Source organism: Oratosquilla oratoria, chromosome 23 (genome assembly GCF_046742065.1).
Source record: "Oratosquilla oratoria isolate Oo_2021 chromosome 23, ASM4674206v1, whole genome shotgun sequence".
Taxonomy (NCBI): Eukaryota; Metazoa; Arthropoda; class Malacostraca; order Stomatopoda; family Squillidae; genus Oratosquilla; species Oratosquilla oratoria.
In genome coordinates this window covers 54795138-54811604 of record NC_134799.1, presented here as the reverse complement: position 1 = coordinate 54811604, position 16467 = coordinate 54795138, and the positions used below count along the sequence as shown (strand labels likewise).

The following is a 16467-nucleotide window of genomic DNA, read 5'->3' as shown; positions in this document are numbered from 1 at the left end:
AAGATGTAGCCTACCTGATAATTTCAGATTTGTCGTGAGCAACACTGATTTTGGCTTGAACTACCTCACACGAAAAAGCACTGAGCAATTCCAATCCTACAAACGATCGTACCTGTACGCAGTCCGGATAGTTATAAGAAGAGAAATACTGGAATGGAAGAAAACTCATTTCGTGTATTAAGAACTTGGGCAGATTATGTCGTTTGAAAGCGTTCATTCCTTTCCTCTTTCTTCTCTTCCTTTCTTCCTCCTTTCCTTTCTTCCTTTTTTTCCTATCTTCTTTCTTTCTTTCCTTCATATTTTTTTTCTTTCTTTCCTTCCCTCTTTTCTTTCTTTTTTCTTTTTTTTCTTCCTTTTTTCTTTTCTTCCTTCCTCCCTTCCTTTTTTCCTATATTCCTTTCGTACTTTCTTTCTTCCTTCTTTCTTTCCCTCCTTCTTTCCTTCCTTCCTTTCCTTCCTTCTGTCTTTCTTTTCTTCCTTCCTCCCTTCCTTTTTTCTGTCTTCCTTTCTTCTGTACTTCCTTCCTCCCTTGTTTCTTTCTTCTCTCCCTTCTTCACTTTCTTCCTTCTTCCTCTCTTTTCTTCCTCCGTCATCTCCTTCCTCCTTTCCTTTCTTCAATTCCACCCATACTTTCCTCTTCCCGTCTTCCTACTTCCCTGTTCCTTCTCTTCTGCGCCTATAAAGCAGATAACCTCTCCCCCTCCCTCCCACCCTCTCCCCCTCCCTCCCACCCTCTCCCCCTCCCTCCCACCCTCTCCCCGTCCCTCCCGCCATAGCATATCTGAAACCAAAGAAGAAGCTCATCAGTTTACGTTCCATGAAGCAAAAGCGCCATCCAGAAATTTTCTTCTGGATGTAAACGAACTTTACCTAATGAAATAAAATGTCAAGGAGGAAGGGGAGAAAGGGGGAGAGAAGCGTGATACCTTCCCCCATGAAAGAAGAGCCAACAAGACGTGTCCAGGATTTTTTGTCAGGGGACTTTATTAGACAACAAGAAGAACGAAGGACTTTAGGCTCAAGGGAGGTTGGCTGACTCGGTGTGATTGACTTGAGGCTGATCTCGCCTAAAAGTTAAACAAACTCGTCTGATATGTGATAAAGTACAATAAGATATGTTGCACTGAGGCCAGTTTGGACCAGCGGTTAGTGTGACTGTTTCAAACGTGGGGACCCAAGGACCGTTCCCTGAAAAGTTCTGACCAACTGTTTACAGAGAATCAGAAGGGCGACGACGACGACGACGAGGAAGAGGAGGAGGAGGAGGACAAGTGCGAGAAAGAAGAGGAGACAAAGTAGGAGAAGAATACGCTACGTACAGGGGGCCTATGGTTCATCTTACCTCTAGTTGTCAGCCTTAGACTAAATTCTCCGCTCTATACCCGGACAATTTTTTGTATTACTAGAGGTAGGGTATCAAATATCAGAAGATTCTAGAAGGAATATTAAACTTATGGTTTAAATAACAAAAATATATTCATTTATAAACAAAACAAGGACAAGGTACATATATAGGTAAAATAAGAACATGGGATATCTGGGTCGAATAGACCAATTACACGCGCAGTATTATTAAGAATAAGACCCTAATTGAATTTTTTTTTTAATATGGCTGGTAAATTCAAACAAGTCTTCTTATGGTCTAAACTGGCATCAATCAGTTCTTATTACGAGGGTGACTATCATTTGAATGATACCGGGTCAAAGATTGTCCGCGCTTATATTCTGGTCAACAGGAAGTGGTTTATGTGACTAGATACAGGGAGGAATAAGTAGTTTGAGTGTTGCAAGATAATTGAAGGGAATATTCAATCCTTTAGATGTCTAGCGTGCACACGCACGCACGCATGCATGCATTAGTACAGGATGGAACGTCCAACGTCTCCAGAGAACTCCCAATGGACCTTCTATTGTGTTTGACCTCACAGTGGATATTTGGGTCAAGCGCGTCTGACCTCACGCGGTCAAATCGGCCGAGCGTCTGGACATCTGTGTCGGACATTGCCAACTGCAAAATCAGTATGCGACCAATATTTTTATATGTGTTTCCGTTGCTTGTATATTAATAACTTATGCATAATATTGAGTGTTCATACTCAGTTCATGCATTGTACATTGTAGACATAGAGTAGATGTAGATGATAGAGAATAAATTGTATATAGCTCCTGTTGTGGCATCAGCCACCATGTGCATGTAAATAGGACCATTGGCAACCGCCAGAGTTTTCCTCGGGCAATGCTCCGAGAATGTGGATCAGTCTATGCGGAGAGAATAAAACGTCAAAACACCATCTCGTTTATCTCAATGCCTCCAAACTCAATATAGATCACAACAACAAATCTATATTTTGGTAGCTACAAAACTTCAACACTACATTCCTCCAAAGCAACAAATCTACATTCTGGCGGCGAAGCGGTGACTACGAACCAACTCTACCATTCCTCCGAAGCAACAAATCAACATTCTGGCGACAGCGGCTGTGAATTAGCGGATTCCACATCAGAGATCTACACTCCAGTCGAACAGTTTAACACAGCCACTTCCCAACTTCCTCCGAAGCAACAAATCAACATTCTGGCGACAGCGGCTGTGAATTAACGGATTCCACATCAGAGATCTACACTCCAGTTGAACAGTTTAACACAGTCACTTCCCAACTCTACGCTCTTCGCTGCATCGACAACCAACGCTACGAGCCAACACTCCAACGCTCCTCGTCCAATATTTACTATGAGCCAACACTCCTCGTCCAGCATCTACTACGCTCCAATGCTCCTCGTCCAGCATCTAATACGTGGCAACGCCCACGTGTCATTATCGCTTCAAATGACTAACCATGGGTCTCGTTTCAACTCCTTCAGTGTTCACACGACTTATGCACACAGTTCTTGCAGGTCTTATAGGTTGTTTAGTGTTTATGTACCTCAATGACATGATCATCGCTTTGAAATCTGTTAGCGAACATTTACACACTCTTCACACTGTTTTATCACGACTAGCAAGAGTAGGTCTCAAATTAAAGCTTAAGAAGTGTTCCTTCCTCCATATAGAAATACGCTTCCCAGGACACGTCCTTACCTCACAGGGAATTTTAAACTTCACAGGACAATGCCAAAGCAGTCACTGATTTCCCCACGCCCTACTTTATTGAACACATGTATTCATTCCTTGGTCTATCAGGTTTTTAAACGAGTTACATTCAATGTTACGCTGGTAAAGCAGCACCATTAACTTCGCTACTTAAGAATGACACCCTCTTCATTTGGGCACCTGACCAAGAGAAAGCCCTTAGTGACTTAAAAAAAGCCTTAACCACGGTACCTGTCCTTGCCTTCCCAAACCACAAGCTTCTTTTCACAATATTTACAAAGGATTACAAAGTCGGAGCATGCCGACAGGAGACCTTTTGATCCATATCTAGGTCGGATGCAAAAAAAAAAAAAAAAAAATCATATTAATAATAAATTAAAACTATAATAATGTAAAAATAACAAATAAAATACATAAATAAATGCATAGGTATAGTTGAATAACAAACAAAAAGGTAAATAGTAAATGATTATAAATTGACATATAACTAATAATAAATGAAAATCAGACAGACAAATTATAACAAAACAAAAACAAATAATATAACATAAATTATAATCATTACAGCATCTTACTTAGGTATTTATCTAAATGATTCTTAAAGCTTCGAACTGAACTACATTGCACTACCTGTGCAGGAAGTTTATTCCATTCATTAACTACACGGTTGGCAAAGTTGTTTCTACCTACTTCCAAATTGAATCTATTTCCGGACAGTTTGAGACCATTGTTTCTTGTCTGATTCTCATTCAATGTGAAAATTTGGTCACTTTTGATGTTGTCAATTCCCTTTAAAATCTTAAAGACCTGTATCAAGTCACCTCTGAGTCTACGCTTTTTTAGGGAAAACAGATTCATGTGCTTAAGTCGATTTTCGTATGATTTATTTTTGATATTTGGAATCAGTTTTGTGGCTCGCCGTTGTACTTTTTCCAGTCTGTCAATGTCTTTAATGAGATTCGGTGACCATACGGAAACAGCATATTCCAAATGTGGACGAACTAACGATTTATATAGCTTGTTAATGAGTGATGGACTTTTGAAATCAAAAGATCGCGCAATCAATCCCAGAATCTTATTTGCTTTCTCAGAGGCTGAAATACACTGCTTGGATGATTTGAGGTCGTTACTGATTATTACGCCGAGATCTTTTTCACAATCCACTTTTGTTAACGAATTTCCAAATAACTTGTAATCGTACTTACTGTTATTTTTACCTATGTGCATTACCTTGCATTTACTTGTGTTAAATTTCATTAGCCACTTTTCAGACCATTGCTGTAATTTATCTAAATCTTCTTGAATATCTAATTGGTTCGAGTGATCATTTGCCACTCCGCACAGTTTTGTATCATCAGCAAATTTGGAAACAGTAGATTTTAGTCCATGGTCTATATCATTTATATATACTATGAATAGAAGTGGCCCAAGAACGGAACCCTGAGGAACTCCACTTGCAACATTTTTCCATCCAGAAGTTTTTCCATTTAAAACAACTCTCTGTTTTCGACCTTTCAACCAATTACTAGTCCAACCTAATAGGCTACCACTTATTCCATGCAAAGCTAATTTAGTAAGTAGTCTTTCGTGTGGGACGGTATCAAAAGCTTTTGCAAAGTCTAGATATATTAAATCTATATTGTTTCTTTTGTCATAATTCGAGATAACTGTGTTGTAGAATTCGAGTAAGTTAGTCACGCAAGAACGTTTCCGTCTGAAACCATGCTGGCTATCATTTATCAAATGATTACTTTCTAAATGATATTCGATATCATCTCTGATGATAGTTTCCATTATTTTTCCTACGATCGAAGTCAAACTTATAGGCCTATAGTTATTTGGTTTCTTTTTGTCACCTTTTTTGAATATGGGAGTAACGTTAGCTAGCTTCCATTCTCTTGGGACATCTCCGGATATGATGGATTTCTTGAAAATAATTTCTAATGGAACAACAATCTAATTTTTCATTTCCTTTAAGATTCTTGGATGCCAACCGTCAGGCCCTGGTGTTTTATTAACTTTGAGTTTGTCTATACACCTTTTAATTTTTTCTTTTGTTATATTTACCGTAGTGAGTAAGTTTACCCCAGACTTTTCACAGGTTTCAGTTTGGAATTCACATTGAGGTGTTTCGTTTACGAATACCGAGCTAAAATAATTGTTTAAGATATTACACATTCCTTCATTTGAATATTCAAGTTGACCGTCAGCAGATAATAGTGGACCAATGTGATTCCTAACAACCTTTTTATCTCTAATGTAACTATAGAATTCTTTGGGATTCTCTTTGGATTTATCAGCGATGTTCATTTCGTATTGTCGTTTTCTTTTTCTTATTGTCTTTTTTAAATCTCTCTGTATTGATACATAACTTTCATAGTCATTAGATGCACCCGAGCACTTATATTTCTTATAAGCCTGTCTCTTTTTAGCAATACTTTTTTCAGTTTCTTTGTCGAGCCACTTTGGGCGAGCCTGATTTGGGGGACGTCTGTCCTTAAAAGGAATGTAAGTTTGAATCATCTTAGTGAGCGTATTTTGAAATATTTCCCACATCTGATCTACAGGCCTTTCGTTTAATTTTGCCTCCCAATCTGTAAGCTGAAGCTCCTGACGTAGTTCTATGAACTGAGCTTCACTGAAATCGGGTATTTTAGAAGCACAAGTATCTATTCTAAAATTGTTTAGGAGTTTGAATCTGACTAAATTGTGATCGCTATTTGCAACAGATTCACCGACTTCTACATCAGTTACCATGCTTTCGCGGCTAGTGATCAATAAATCGAGCAAGTTTCCATATCTTGTGGGCTCTTTTACATGCTGAATTAAGTAATTGTCACCAAGAAAATCAATCAAGCGACTACCTATATGGCCATGTTCAAGGGTCATCCAATCAATGTCAGTAAAATTGAAATCACCCATTATCAATAAATCCCGGTTGCAGAAACTAGACAGTTCTTGAAATAACAGTTTGTCGTCTGCTAATGATAATGTCTTTGGCCTATATATTACACCTATATTCATTGGCGCAGTCTTCATGCAACAACCCGGCACAAAACACAGACCAATTGCCTATGCTAGGTGCACGATCAACAACCACGAACAAAATTACTCAGTCACAGACATAGAATCTTGAGCTGTTATATACGCATTCTAATATCTCAAAGAAATATTCCTAGGTTACGACATACACATCTACACGGACCATCACCTAACCTTACACCTCTTCAAAGGAAAGAATCTTTCAAGAAAACTTGTCCGCCGGTTCCTCATCATACAAAAGTGCATGCCCACCTTTCATTTTGTTCAAGGTAAAGCGAACCTAGTAGCAGACGCTCCCAGTCGCAATATTGTGATCATCACTCAAAATTCAATTTCAGTAACTCTTACACAAGCGCGCATAGCGGCAGCGCAGAGATCAGGCCCTCTTTGGAAACGTGTTATATACTTCCTCGAATCTACAAATACAACTGATACATATAATTTACCTCCCAATCTCAACAATTACACGTTAGTTGATGACATACTCTGCCACAAAACAATACTAATGAACAAACATGAACCCAACCGGTCAGTGTTTCAGCTCGTAGTCCATACGGACCTCATTCAGGAAGTTCTGAAATTTCTACACGATTCCCCCGTTACCCCACACCCTGGCAAGGAGAAATGCACCACACAAGTCAGATTACACTATTTCTGGTTAACCATGAGGAAGAATATACAATCCCACATTGATGCTTGTTACTCTTGTGCGACTTACAAACGTCATATCAGCGGTCATGTTCCAATCTTAACTTACCCTACCCTTTGTAAACAATTCTACACAGTAGCTGTTGATCTCCTTAAGTTACCACTTACAGCGAAAATGAATACCTCTTTTGTCTGCGTCGACCATGTTTCTCGATTTTGTATTTTTTCCTCTCTACCAGACAAGACAGCACAACATGTGGCAAAGACCCTCACTGAAAAACTCATATGCCCCTTCACTACACCCAAAATTCTGATTTCTGACAATGGGACTGAGTTCAACAATAAGATTCTTTCGAATGCTTGTAATTACTTTTAAATTACAAAATGCAACACTACTGTTTATCATCCGAGTTCAAATGGCTTAGTTGAACGCCAGAATAGAAAGATTCTCATTGTTCTTCTGCACCTTGCTTCTGATCTTCACCCTTAGGATGAATATGTCCCCGTGATTCAAGCTTGCATTAACAGTGCCATTAACAGGTCAATATCGGAATCACCTCATTTTGTCCTCTTTGGATCGTTCAAAATGTTTCCATATGACCCTCTTCTTTCAGAATTACCTCCAATTTACAATTTCAATGATTATGTCAAGATCAATGTAACAAAGTTCAATAATCTTTTCAAAAGAATCCATAATACTCTTCATCTGACTATGGACGAAATGGTCAGTGTGCATAACAAATCAGCTAGATCTTGTACCTTTGAACTTAGAGACATTGTTTACATCCTCAACCACACCCCCACTTCGAAGTTGCACGATCTTACAGATACCGTATTGCACAAAGATCATATCAAAAGTTTCCCGTGGCTTCGACAGTTCATACTACCCCAACAATAGAGGGCCATCACCATTCCTTTCCAGTGCAATATCCTATCCCCCTTCACCGTTATAATCTTCGCAGTCGAGTGACAGCTTTATAAGGGTACATTTTACCTAGGGGAACTGAAATAATATCTTCTTCCACATGTCCATACAATTAAGTCAATTTGATCTTAATCATGAGTATTTTTCGATACTACCATTGTTCCAACACTATGTGTATTTATCTTCATGCAAAAAATTCTTGTAAATTTCGTATATTACTTCTTATCTTCCTTGAGCATTAATCTCACTGTGGTCAGCGAGTGGTAGATGAACCGAGCATCTGTTGCAAGTTGATTGAAGAGAATATTCATCCTTTAGATGTCTAGTGTGCAGACGCGCGCACGCACGCATTAGTACAGGATGGACCTCCTATTGTGTTTGACCTCACAATGGGCATTTGGGTCAAGCGCGTCTGACCGCACGCCGTCAAATGGACCGAGCGGCTGGACATCTGTGTCAGACATTACCAACTGTAAAATCAGCGTACGACCAATATATATATATATATATATATATATATATATATATATATATATATATATATATATACTTCAACAGTAATCACATAAAACACGTGAATAAAGATTTTTGCTTTAATTTAATTTCCTCGTGGTTACAAGCAAAAAAATATATATAATATATGTGTTTCCATTGTTTGTACATCAATCCCTTATACATGAATACTGAGTGTCCATACACAGTTCATGCATTGTACATTGTAGACATAGATTAGATGTAGATAGTAGAGAATAAATTGTATATAGCTCCTGTTGTGGCATCAGCCACCATGTGCATGTGAATAGGACCATTGTCAACCGCCAGAGTTTTCCTCGGACAATGCTCCGAGAATGTAGCTCAGTCTATACGGAGAGAATAAAACAACAAAACACCATCTCATTTATCTCAACGTTTCCAAACTCAATGTAGATCACACCAACAGATCTACACGAGGAAGCCGGCTCTGACGTCAGAGCACGCCACCTAGTCAATCTGTCGTTTCATCAGCCTAATACGCTTGCGTGCATATGAATACGGAGATACTTTTCCAATGTCGGCATAATTTATCTATGCCATAAGATATAAGATGTTAATTCGAGTGGGAAAAAATTATGTAAGTTAATACAGGATCGCATATTGTATATATAATTGGTGCAATTAGAAGGGTTTATAAAGCAGGTAGTGATAAATCATGGGGCAACACATAAGTGAACACAGCAATGAGCAATATAATGACTCAGAGCATGAAAGAACCAAAACGATACAGAGGAGACGATAAATTCGCAAAACTGAACTAATTTTAGCAGAGAAACGAGAAGTGATAAAATCACTGGATTACCTATACCCATTGAGTGAGAGTGATCATGTTTTTCTGGAATATGTGCTAGAAGCGGGAAAGACAGCATCGAGAAGATTAGATATAAAGGCAAGGAGGATGTAATTTTTTCAAGGCAGATTATAATAAACTAAATAAATAAATAGATAAAATACAAACTGATGGGAGTTTTATAAGATTTAGAGAAATGGGACAGAAAAGAAATACTAGTGGGAGAATAGAGATCGACAAGAGATGAAATTTAAAAACTGAATAAACAAACATGTTTAAAACATGTCATGAAAGTATAACTTTCCGCATAGAAGTGTAGACTTGAGAAATAAGCTGGATGAAAATACAATCCAAGCCAACACTATAAAAGAAATTAAGACAGGACTTGACAAATGGAGGAAAAGAGACGGGATAGAATGAGCTTTGGTTGTACTCCGTTCAATACAACTAGGAAAATATAACTAGGTAAGTGCACATATATACACATCCACTCACTCATACACACGCACGCACACACACACACACACACACACACACACACACACACACACACAAATACATACACACACACATACGCATACACATACACATACACATACACACACACACAAACCGAATCCTTTCGTACAATATATGTGGTCCACGTAATCTCATTTATACCCTCATTTGGTTACAAAGGAGGAGAAGAAAAGGAGGAGAGTTTGCAGACGAAGGAGAATAACAGAAAGGAGAAGAAGAAGAAGAGGACAGCGAAGAAGGAGAAAGAGGAGAAGGAGAAGAAAGAAGAATAGAAAAAGAAAAAAACAAGAAGGGGAAGGAGAAGACAAAGGAGGGAAAGGAGAAAAAGGAGAAAGGTAAAATACAGAAGAAGAAGTAAAAGAGAAGAAATGTAGGAGAAAGAGGAAGGAAACAAAAGAAGAAGAAGAAGGAGAAGAAGGAGAGGCCGATTGAGAAGAGGGAAAAGAGAAAGAAAAGAATTTGAAAGATTATAAAGGAATTATTGAAGAGGAGGAGTAAAGGGGGGAAGATTAAGGACTGGATCAGGGGAAGAAGTGGAGAGAAAGAGCAGAAGGAGAAGGATTTTTCGGCATATCCTGCACTCTTATTCTTGAGAGACTATCATACAACAGAGTTGGAGTTATAAAAGATGTGGTAAAAGAGAGATTCAAGGAGGGACAAGAACGGAGGGATAGTAGTTATTAAGAGTGACCAGGATTTTTTTCTCTACCCATCAAATAACAATACACGAGGAGCAATGAAGCAAAGTTAGTAGGAAAAGTAGCACAAAGAAAACAAGGACAGGAATCAAAACAAGAGGAAAAGCGGATGGGATTAATTGTCAACTTCCATCAATCTATATATATATATATATATATATATATATACGTGGGAGATCGTCTAGGCTCTAGCGATCATCAAGAAATAAGATTTAATATTATTTGGGAGGAATTAAAAACTATGAATAACGTCCAAGTACCGGATTTCAAGAGAGCCAATTTTGACAAGATGAGAAACTATATGAGACATTTAATCACTTACGGGACCGACCGAGGGGGCTGTGACGGGATCAGATATATGGTCAGTCCGGACGTCATTAACGCGGTCAGCGGTCGGGTCACGGAGGGTATGCGTACCTTGTGTCAGGTCACTTGTGGGCGCGGGGTCAATAGCTAGGTCAGTGATTTGGACAAAATGTATAGTAACCTAACATGTTTGATTCTAAATGCACAAAATAAATTTATTACCCTCAAGTCAATACGTGAGAACAGTAATACTCCCAAATGAATGACGGATAGGCTGAAACATGCGATCGGAATGAAAAGAGGACTTTACGTATGAATAAAAAACGGAGAAATACACCTTAGATCCAAATATAACGATATGGCAAAAATGGTTAAAAAGAATACGAACACAGTAAAACGTAACTATGAAATAAGGTTACCAGGCAAGCGAGATCCAACCCAAAAGGTTTCCTTCATCTATACAAAAAAAATAATAATAATAATAATAATAATAATAATAATAATAATAATATATCATACGTACATATACCAAGGCTTTTTCCCCCTTACAAGGGAGGTAGCCAAAAAAGGAAAAGGCATAAAATCATTCCCACCCATTCCATCCCTGAAAACACTCCACACCCCACCACCCTCCCTCTTATCTTAGCACCTCCTGGATGACGGGTCATCCCTGCACCTTGTCCACTGCCCTGGGTCAGAAGCAGTGTCGCAAGACAAAAATGAAAAAATAAAAAATTGGAAAAATAATAATAAAGAAAGAAAGGATAGGCCCAATTCAAAATGACGAAAATGTCATGATAGAATCGGAGGAAAAAAGGAGTGAGGCGTTTAACAAATATTTTCTCTCGGTATTTAATAAGGAGAGGTTAGATCAGGTATCTGACTGCGATCCGATTTTCAGTGGGGGTGAAGAAAGTAAAGTATCTAATATCAGCATTAGTAAGGTAGAAGTAAAGCAGATTGAAAGACTTAAAGCTACAAAATCCCCGGGTCCAGACGAATTTTTTTCTGAGAGTGCTTAAAAAGTGAAAATTTGAAACCTGCGACCAGTTAACATAAATATTTAATAAGTCGGTAGACACTAGTTTTGTGCCTATTGCTTGGAGGTAGGCAAACGTTGATGTTTTCTGACGACACTGCACTTTTAGCAGGATCAGAAGATGGATTGAGGAAGTTAATGACGGAGTTTAGGAAGGCGTGAGAAAGAAGGAAGTTGAAGATAAATTAATGTAAAAGTAAAGTGATGATATGTACAAGGGGAGAAAATGGAAGCAGACTGGAAGTGAATATTAAGGGAGAGAGACTGGAGGAAGTGGATAGTTTTAGATACTCGGGTGCGACTGTGGCAGGATAGGGAGAAGTGGAGATGGAGGTAGAATGTAGATTAAGTGAAGCGAGTAAATGCCTTGGTGGATTAAAAAATGTAATGAGAAATAAACATTTAGGAATGGATGCTAAGAGGAGATTGTATGAAGGAGCGATTGTGCCGACAGAACTGTACGAGGCAGAAACTATCCGCTTCCTCCAGTCTCTCTTCCTTAATATTCACTTCCAATTTTCTGCCATCTTCTCCCCTTGTACTTCTCATCACTTTACTTTTACCCACATTTATCTTTAACTTCCTCCTTTCTCACCCCTTCCCAAACTCCGATACTAATTTCATTAATCCCTCCTCTGATCCTGCTACAAACGCAATGTCGCTAGCATACAACTGGCTTATCTCCCATTTTTCTCCATTTTATTAAATCATCTCCAATCCCCGCCCCATTACCCTTTCATATACCTCTTGTACAATCCTATCCATGTATAAATTGAACAGCCAAGGCGACATAACACATCCCTGATGAAGTCCCACCTTTACTTCAATCCACTCACTCTCTCCATTTCTAATTACACAACTCTACAACTCTTATAAAAACTCTTGATTTCTCTTAACAGTTTTCCTTATGCATATATATGTGCAATACCTCCCATAGTGCCTTCCTGTCTACCTTGTCATAAGTCTTTTCCAAATCCATAAGGGCAAAAAAAATAAAAATAAAAAATCCCTACCTTTTCCTAAAGCTTTCTCACATATCTGCCTCAGCACAAATATCTGATCCACCCAATCCCTACCTATCCCACTGTTCCTCTCCTAATCTTTTCACCTTCCCAACTACACTCAAATAACAGATCGCTCTGAAACTACTACAATCACACTTGTCTCCTTTTTCCTTGTAAAGTGGAACTATACAGGCACTCTAGTCCACTAGCACTCTAGCCTTTTTTTTTTATAAACATTAAACAACCTCACCAGCCAGTTCACCATCACTGTACCTCAATTTCTTAGACATTCTGCATGACACCCATACAACCCAGGTCTCTTGCCTGCTCTCATGATTTTAATAACCGCTTTCACCTCATCTTCCCTTATTTCTCTTCCACTTTCCTCAACCAAATATAAATATAAATATATATATATATATATATATATATATATATATACATATACATATATGTATTTGTATATGTATGTTTATGTATATGTATATATATATATGTGTCTTTGGGTGAGGAAAGTGGAAAGGAAATAAGGAAAGATGAGGTGAAAGCAGTTATATTCTTAAGAATTCACCATCCAAAAACTCTGGGATACTTCAAAATTAAAGTATCTCAAGTACTTCATTGAAAATTCTCAAAAATGGCTAGGAAGTCTTATTTTGAGGATAAAGCTAGAGACACATGATAATTTGATCAAGTTACGTCCTATTCTTAAGAATTTTAACATCCAAGTTATTTTTGAAACTCCAACACAGTCAATTATTTTAATTAAAAATTCACCTGAAAATAAGGAAGGATGTTTATATAAAAATCCATTTAAAATTGTAACAAATACTATATTAGTCAGACTGGAAAGGAATTGAATTTTGGAATAAAACAACATAAGTATAGTGTCAGAAATGGACAAATGTCCAACGCAATATTTGTTCACTTTAGAGGGTTTCGGCTATTGCATTAATTGAAAGGAAGCTAAAGTAATTGTTAAGAGTAATTCATGCTTGAATAGAAATGTCATAGAGTCCAGTCCGATCAAGGATACATTTGTTAACAATTTAAATTTAAATCATGGATTGTACAAATTTGATCATTCTATCGTAAACTGTAGCCCAAATTCTTGAAAACCTAAGTCACTGGGACAGATCTACCCTTTAGGTATATATACTTGCTTCTCTGCTATGATTGTACCTTGAAAATGTCTGAATAGACGAAAACGCTAGGTCTTATTTCTGTTATTTTCCTTGTGGTGTGTGTGTGTGTCATTATGACAAATGGAAATTAGCTCCACCCTAAGGACTCAAACATTTGCCTTAGCGACTGCTTATTATGAAGCAAAGACGATAGCATTAAGCCAGCCAGGTCGTACAAAAGGAATGACCTGGACTACAACCTGGTAGTTCCCCGACGGTACTAGGATAGCTCAGTCTCTATTCTAGTTTCACCGAGTCTTTATTATGGCGAGCCATCCGACAAGTTGTGTGTCATTGTCTAGCCTAGTACCTTCGGGGAGCTACCAGGTTGTATTCCAGGTCGTTCCTTTTCTACGGCCTGGCTGGTTCAAAGATATCGTTTTGCCTCATAATAAGCAGTCGCTAAGGCAAAGGTTCGAGTCTTTGTGGTGCAGCTAAATTCCATATATATATATATATGTATATATACATATATATATATATATATATATGTATATATATACATATATATGAAATATATATACATATATATATATATATATATATATATATATATATATATGATGTAAGCGGAATAGGAAACACAGGAGTCTTAGTCTTGAGTTTATTCCTGACTAGTTTCGCAGGTATGCTTTTTCAAAGGAATATGTTTACAAACGGGCTGTGGGCATTATATACATGGGGTGGACCTCACCACCTCCCCGAGTTACCATAGTTGGTGACGAGTGTGGACATCACATTGTGGCTAGCGTAACAATGAATAAATTTTTACAATTAAATATGATAACACTAATAACAAAGAAATTATTAATAGTAAATGTAACAATAGTAATGATAACAATGAAGATAAATATTTAAATAATAATAGTATCAATAATAACAAAAATGATAATAACAATACAATAGAAGTAATAATAATAATAATAAAATAAAAGTAATAATAATGATAATAATAATAAAAATAAAAAATAATAAAAATATGATAATACTAATAACCAAGAAATAAAAATTATTAATAGTAATTATAACAATAATAGTGATAACAATGATAATAAAAACGAAAAATTAAATATTTAAATAATAATAGTAACAATAATAATAACAATAATAATAATAATAACAAAGATAATGAAAGTAATAATAATAATGATGGTAATAATAAAAATGTAATAATAAAATTATAAATATATATAATGATAGTAATAATAAATAAATAATAATTATAATAACAATGATAATAATAATAGTGTTGAAAATAAATAGTAACAAATAGTATTAAAAGAATAAATCATGATAAAAAGTTGGGGCAAGGTAGCATGGTGCAAGAAGGAACGTCAGAGTGAAAGGAAGAAAGCTGGAGAGGGTAGGCCGAAGTGGGAAAAAGGTATCTACTTAGGGAAGCCATTCTTGGAGGGCAAGTGTCGCGGTAGATTTTGTCCATTTCAAGTCACCAGTTCTCTTGTTTGTGTTTTTGTGGTTGGCAATGTAAAGTGATTCAATTATTTTCCGTTGTTTCTTGTGTAGTCCTTTAGCTAGAATGGTGGAACCCTCCCAGTTAGGTAAGTGTCCCTCTGTGTCAATGTGGTTAACTAGAGCGTTGGTTTCTCGGTGGTGTCTAATGTCCGCTTTGTGTTCCCTGAGTCTGTTGTTAAGTCCTCTGTATGTCTCTCCGTAGTATGCACAGTCACATCCTTTGCAGGGAATTTTGTAAACGATGCTATTGTCACGGTTCGTCTTGGTTCTGTTGGTGGTCAAGTGTCCTATTTTCTTCCCTGTGTCATTTACTATGATGAGTCCTGTCTGTCTCAATGTTTTGGAAAGCATGTGAGAGGCCAGAACCACAAGGTATCGTAAATTTGTCCTCTCTTCACTTCCTTTCCTCTGTCTGATTTTAATTGCTTTCCGTAGTGACGTCCCTAACATGCCCTCTGGGTACCTCAGGTTCCTGAACGCAGCGGTTACGTATTCAATTTCTTCTTGTAAATACTCTTCGCTGCATATTCTAAGAGCCCTAAGGTAAAACCCAATGATAACCCCTGATTTGGTCTTCTCGTCATGTGCGCTAAAATAGTGGATGAAGTCGTCTTTGTTTGTCGGTTTACGGTATACCTTGAACCTAGCGCTGCTGTCCGATCTGATGACGACAGCGTCTAGGAAAGGTAGGGAACCGTTGGTCTCTTCCTCTACTGTGAATTTAATTCTTTTGTCCACGTTGTTCAGTTGTTCCAGTAGGTTTCTTGTGTCGTTTGTTTTGTGTGAAATGAAGAGGATGTCGTCAACATAACGGTACCACTTGGAGTTAACTGGGACGATATGCAGAAAGTGGTCCCTTTCCAAAGTCTCCATGTAGAGCGATGCTGCCACCGCACTCAATGGAGACCCCATTGGAAGCCCTTCATGTTGTCTGTATTCCTGTTTGTTAAAAACAAAAGAACCAAACTTTATGCACCTATCTACCAATATCAATAAATCTGTTGAAAGACGAAGGGAAATTAGTTCATATTAAATTAGCTGAGTTGTACACCCAGCGCTTACGTCAAGAAAGCGTTCCTGATGCGTGGTGCAATGCTATAGTAATTCTGCTTCATAAAAAAAGGAGACCAAAGGGACCTTAGTAACTATCGACGACCGATTAGCTTGCTATATATATATATATATATATATATATATATATGTTGAGGTGTGAA

At 37.5% G+C, this 16467-nt stretch overlaps 1 protein-coding gene across 1 annotated transcript in view; it reads left to right on the top strand.

Moving 5' to 3' along the window:
* Positions 1-2876: 2876 nt before the first annotated feature.
* LOC143037821 (uncharacterized) overlaps positions 2877-16467 on the top strand; it is a 25501-nt gene continuing 11910 nt past the window's right edge. Inside the window, exons 1-2 of the mRNA XM_076206379.1 lie at positions 2877-3005; positions 3106-3158. Coding sequence (XP_076062494.1) covers positions 2877-3005; positions 3106-3158 — 182 coding nt within the window. The remainder of the gene's footprint in view (positions 3006-3105; positions 3159-16467) is intronic.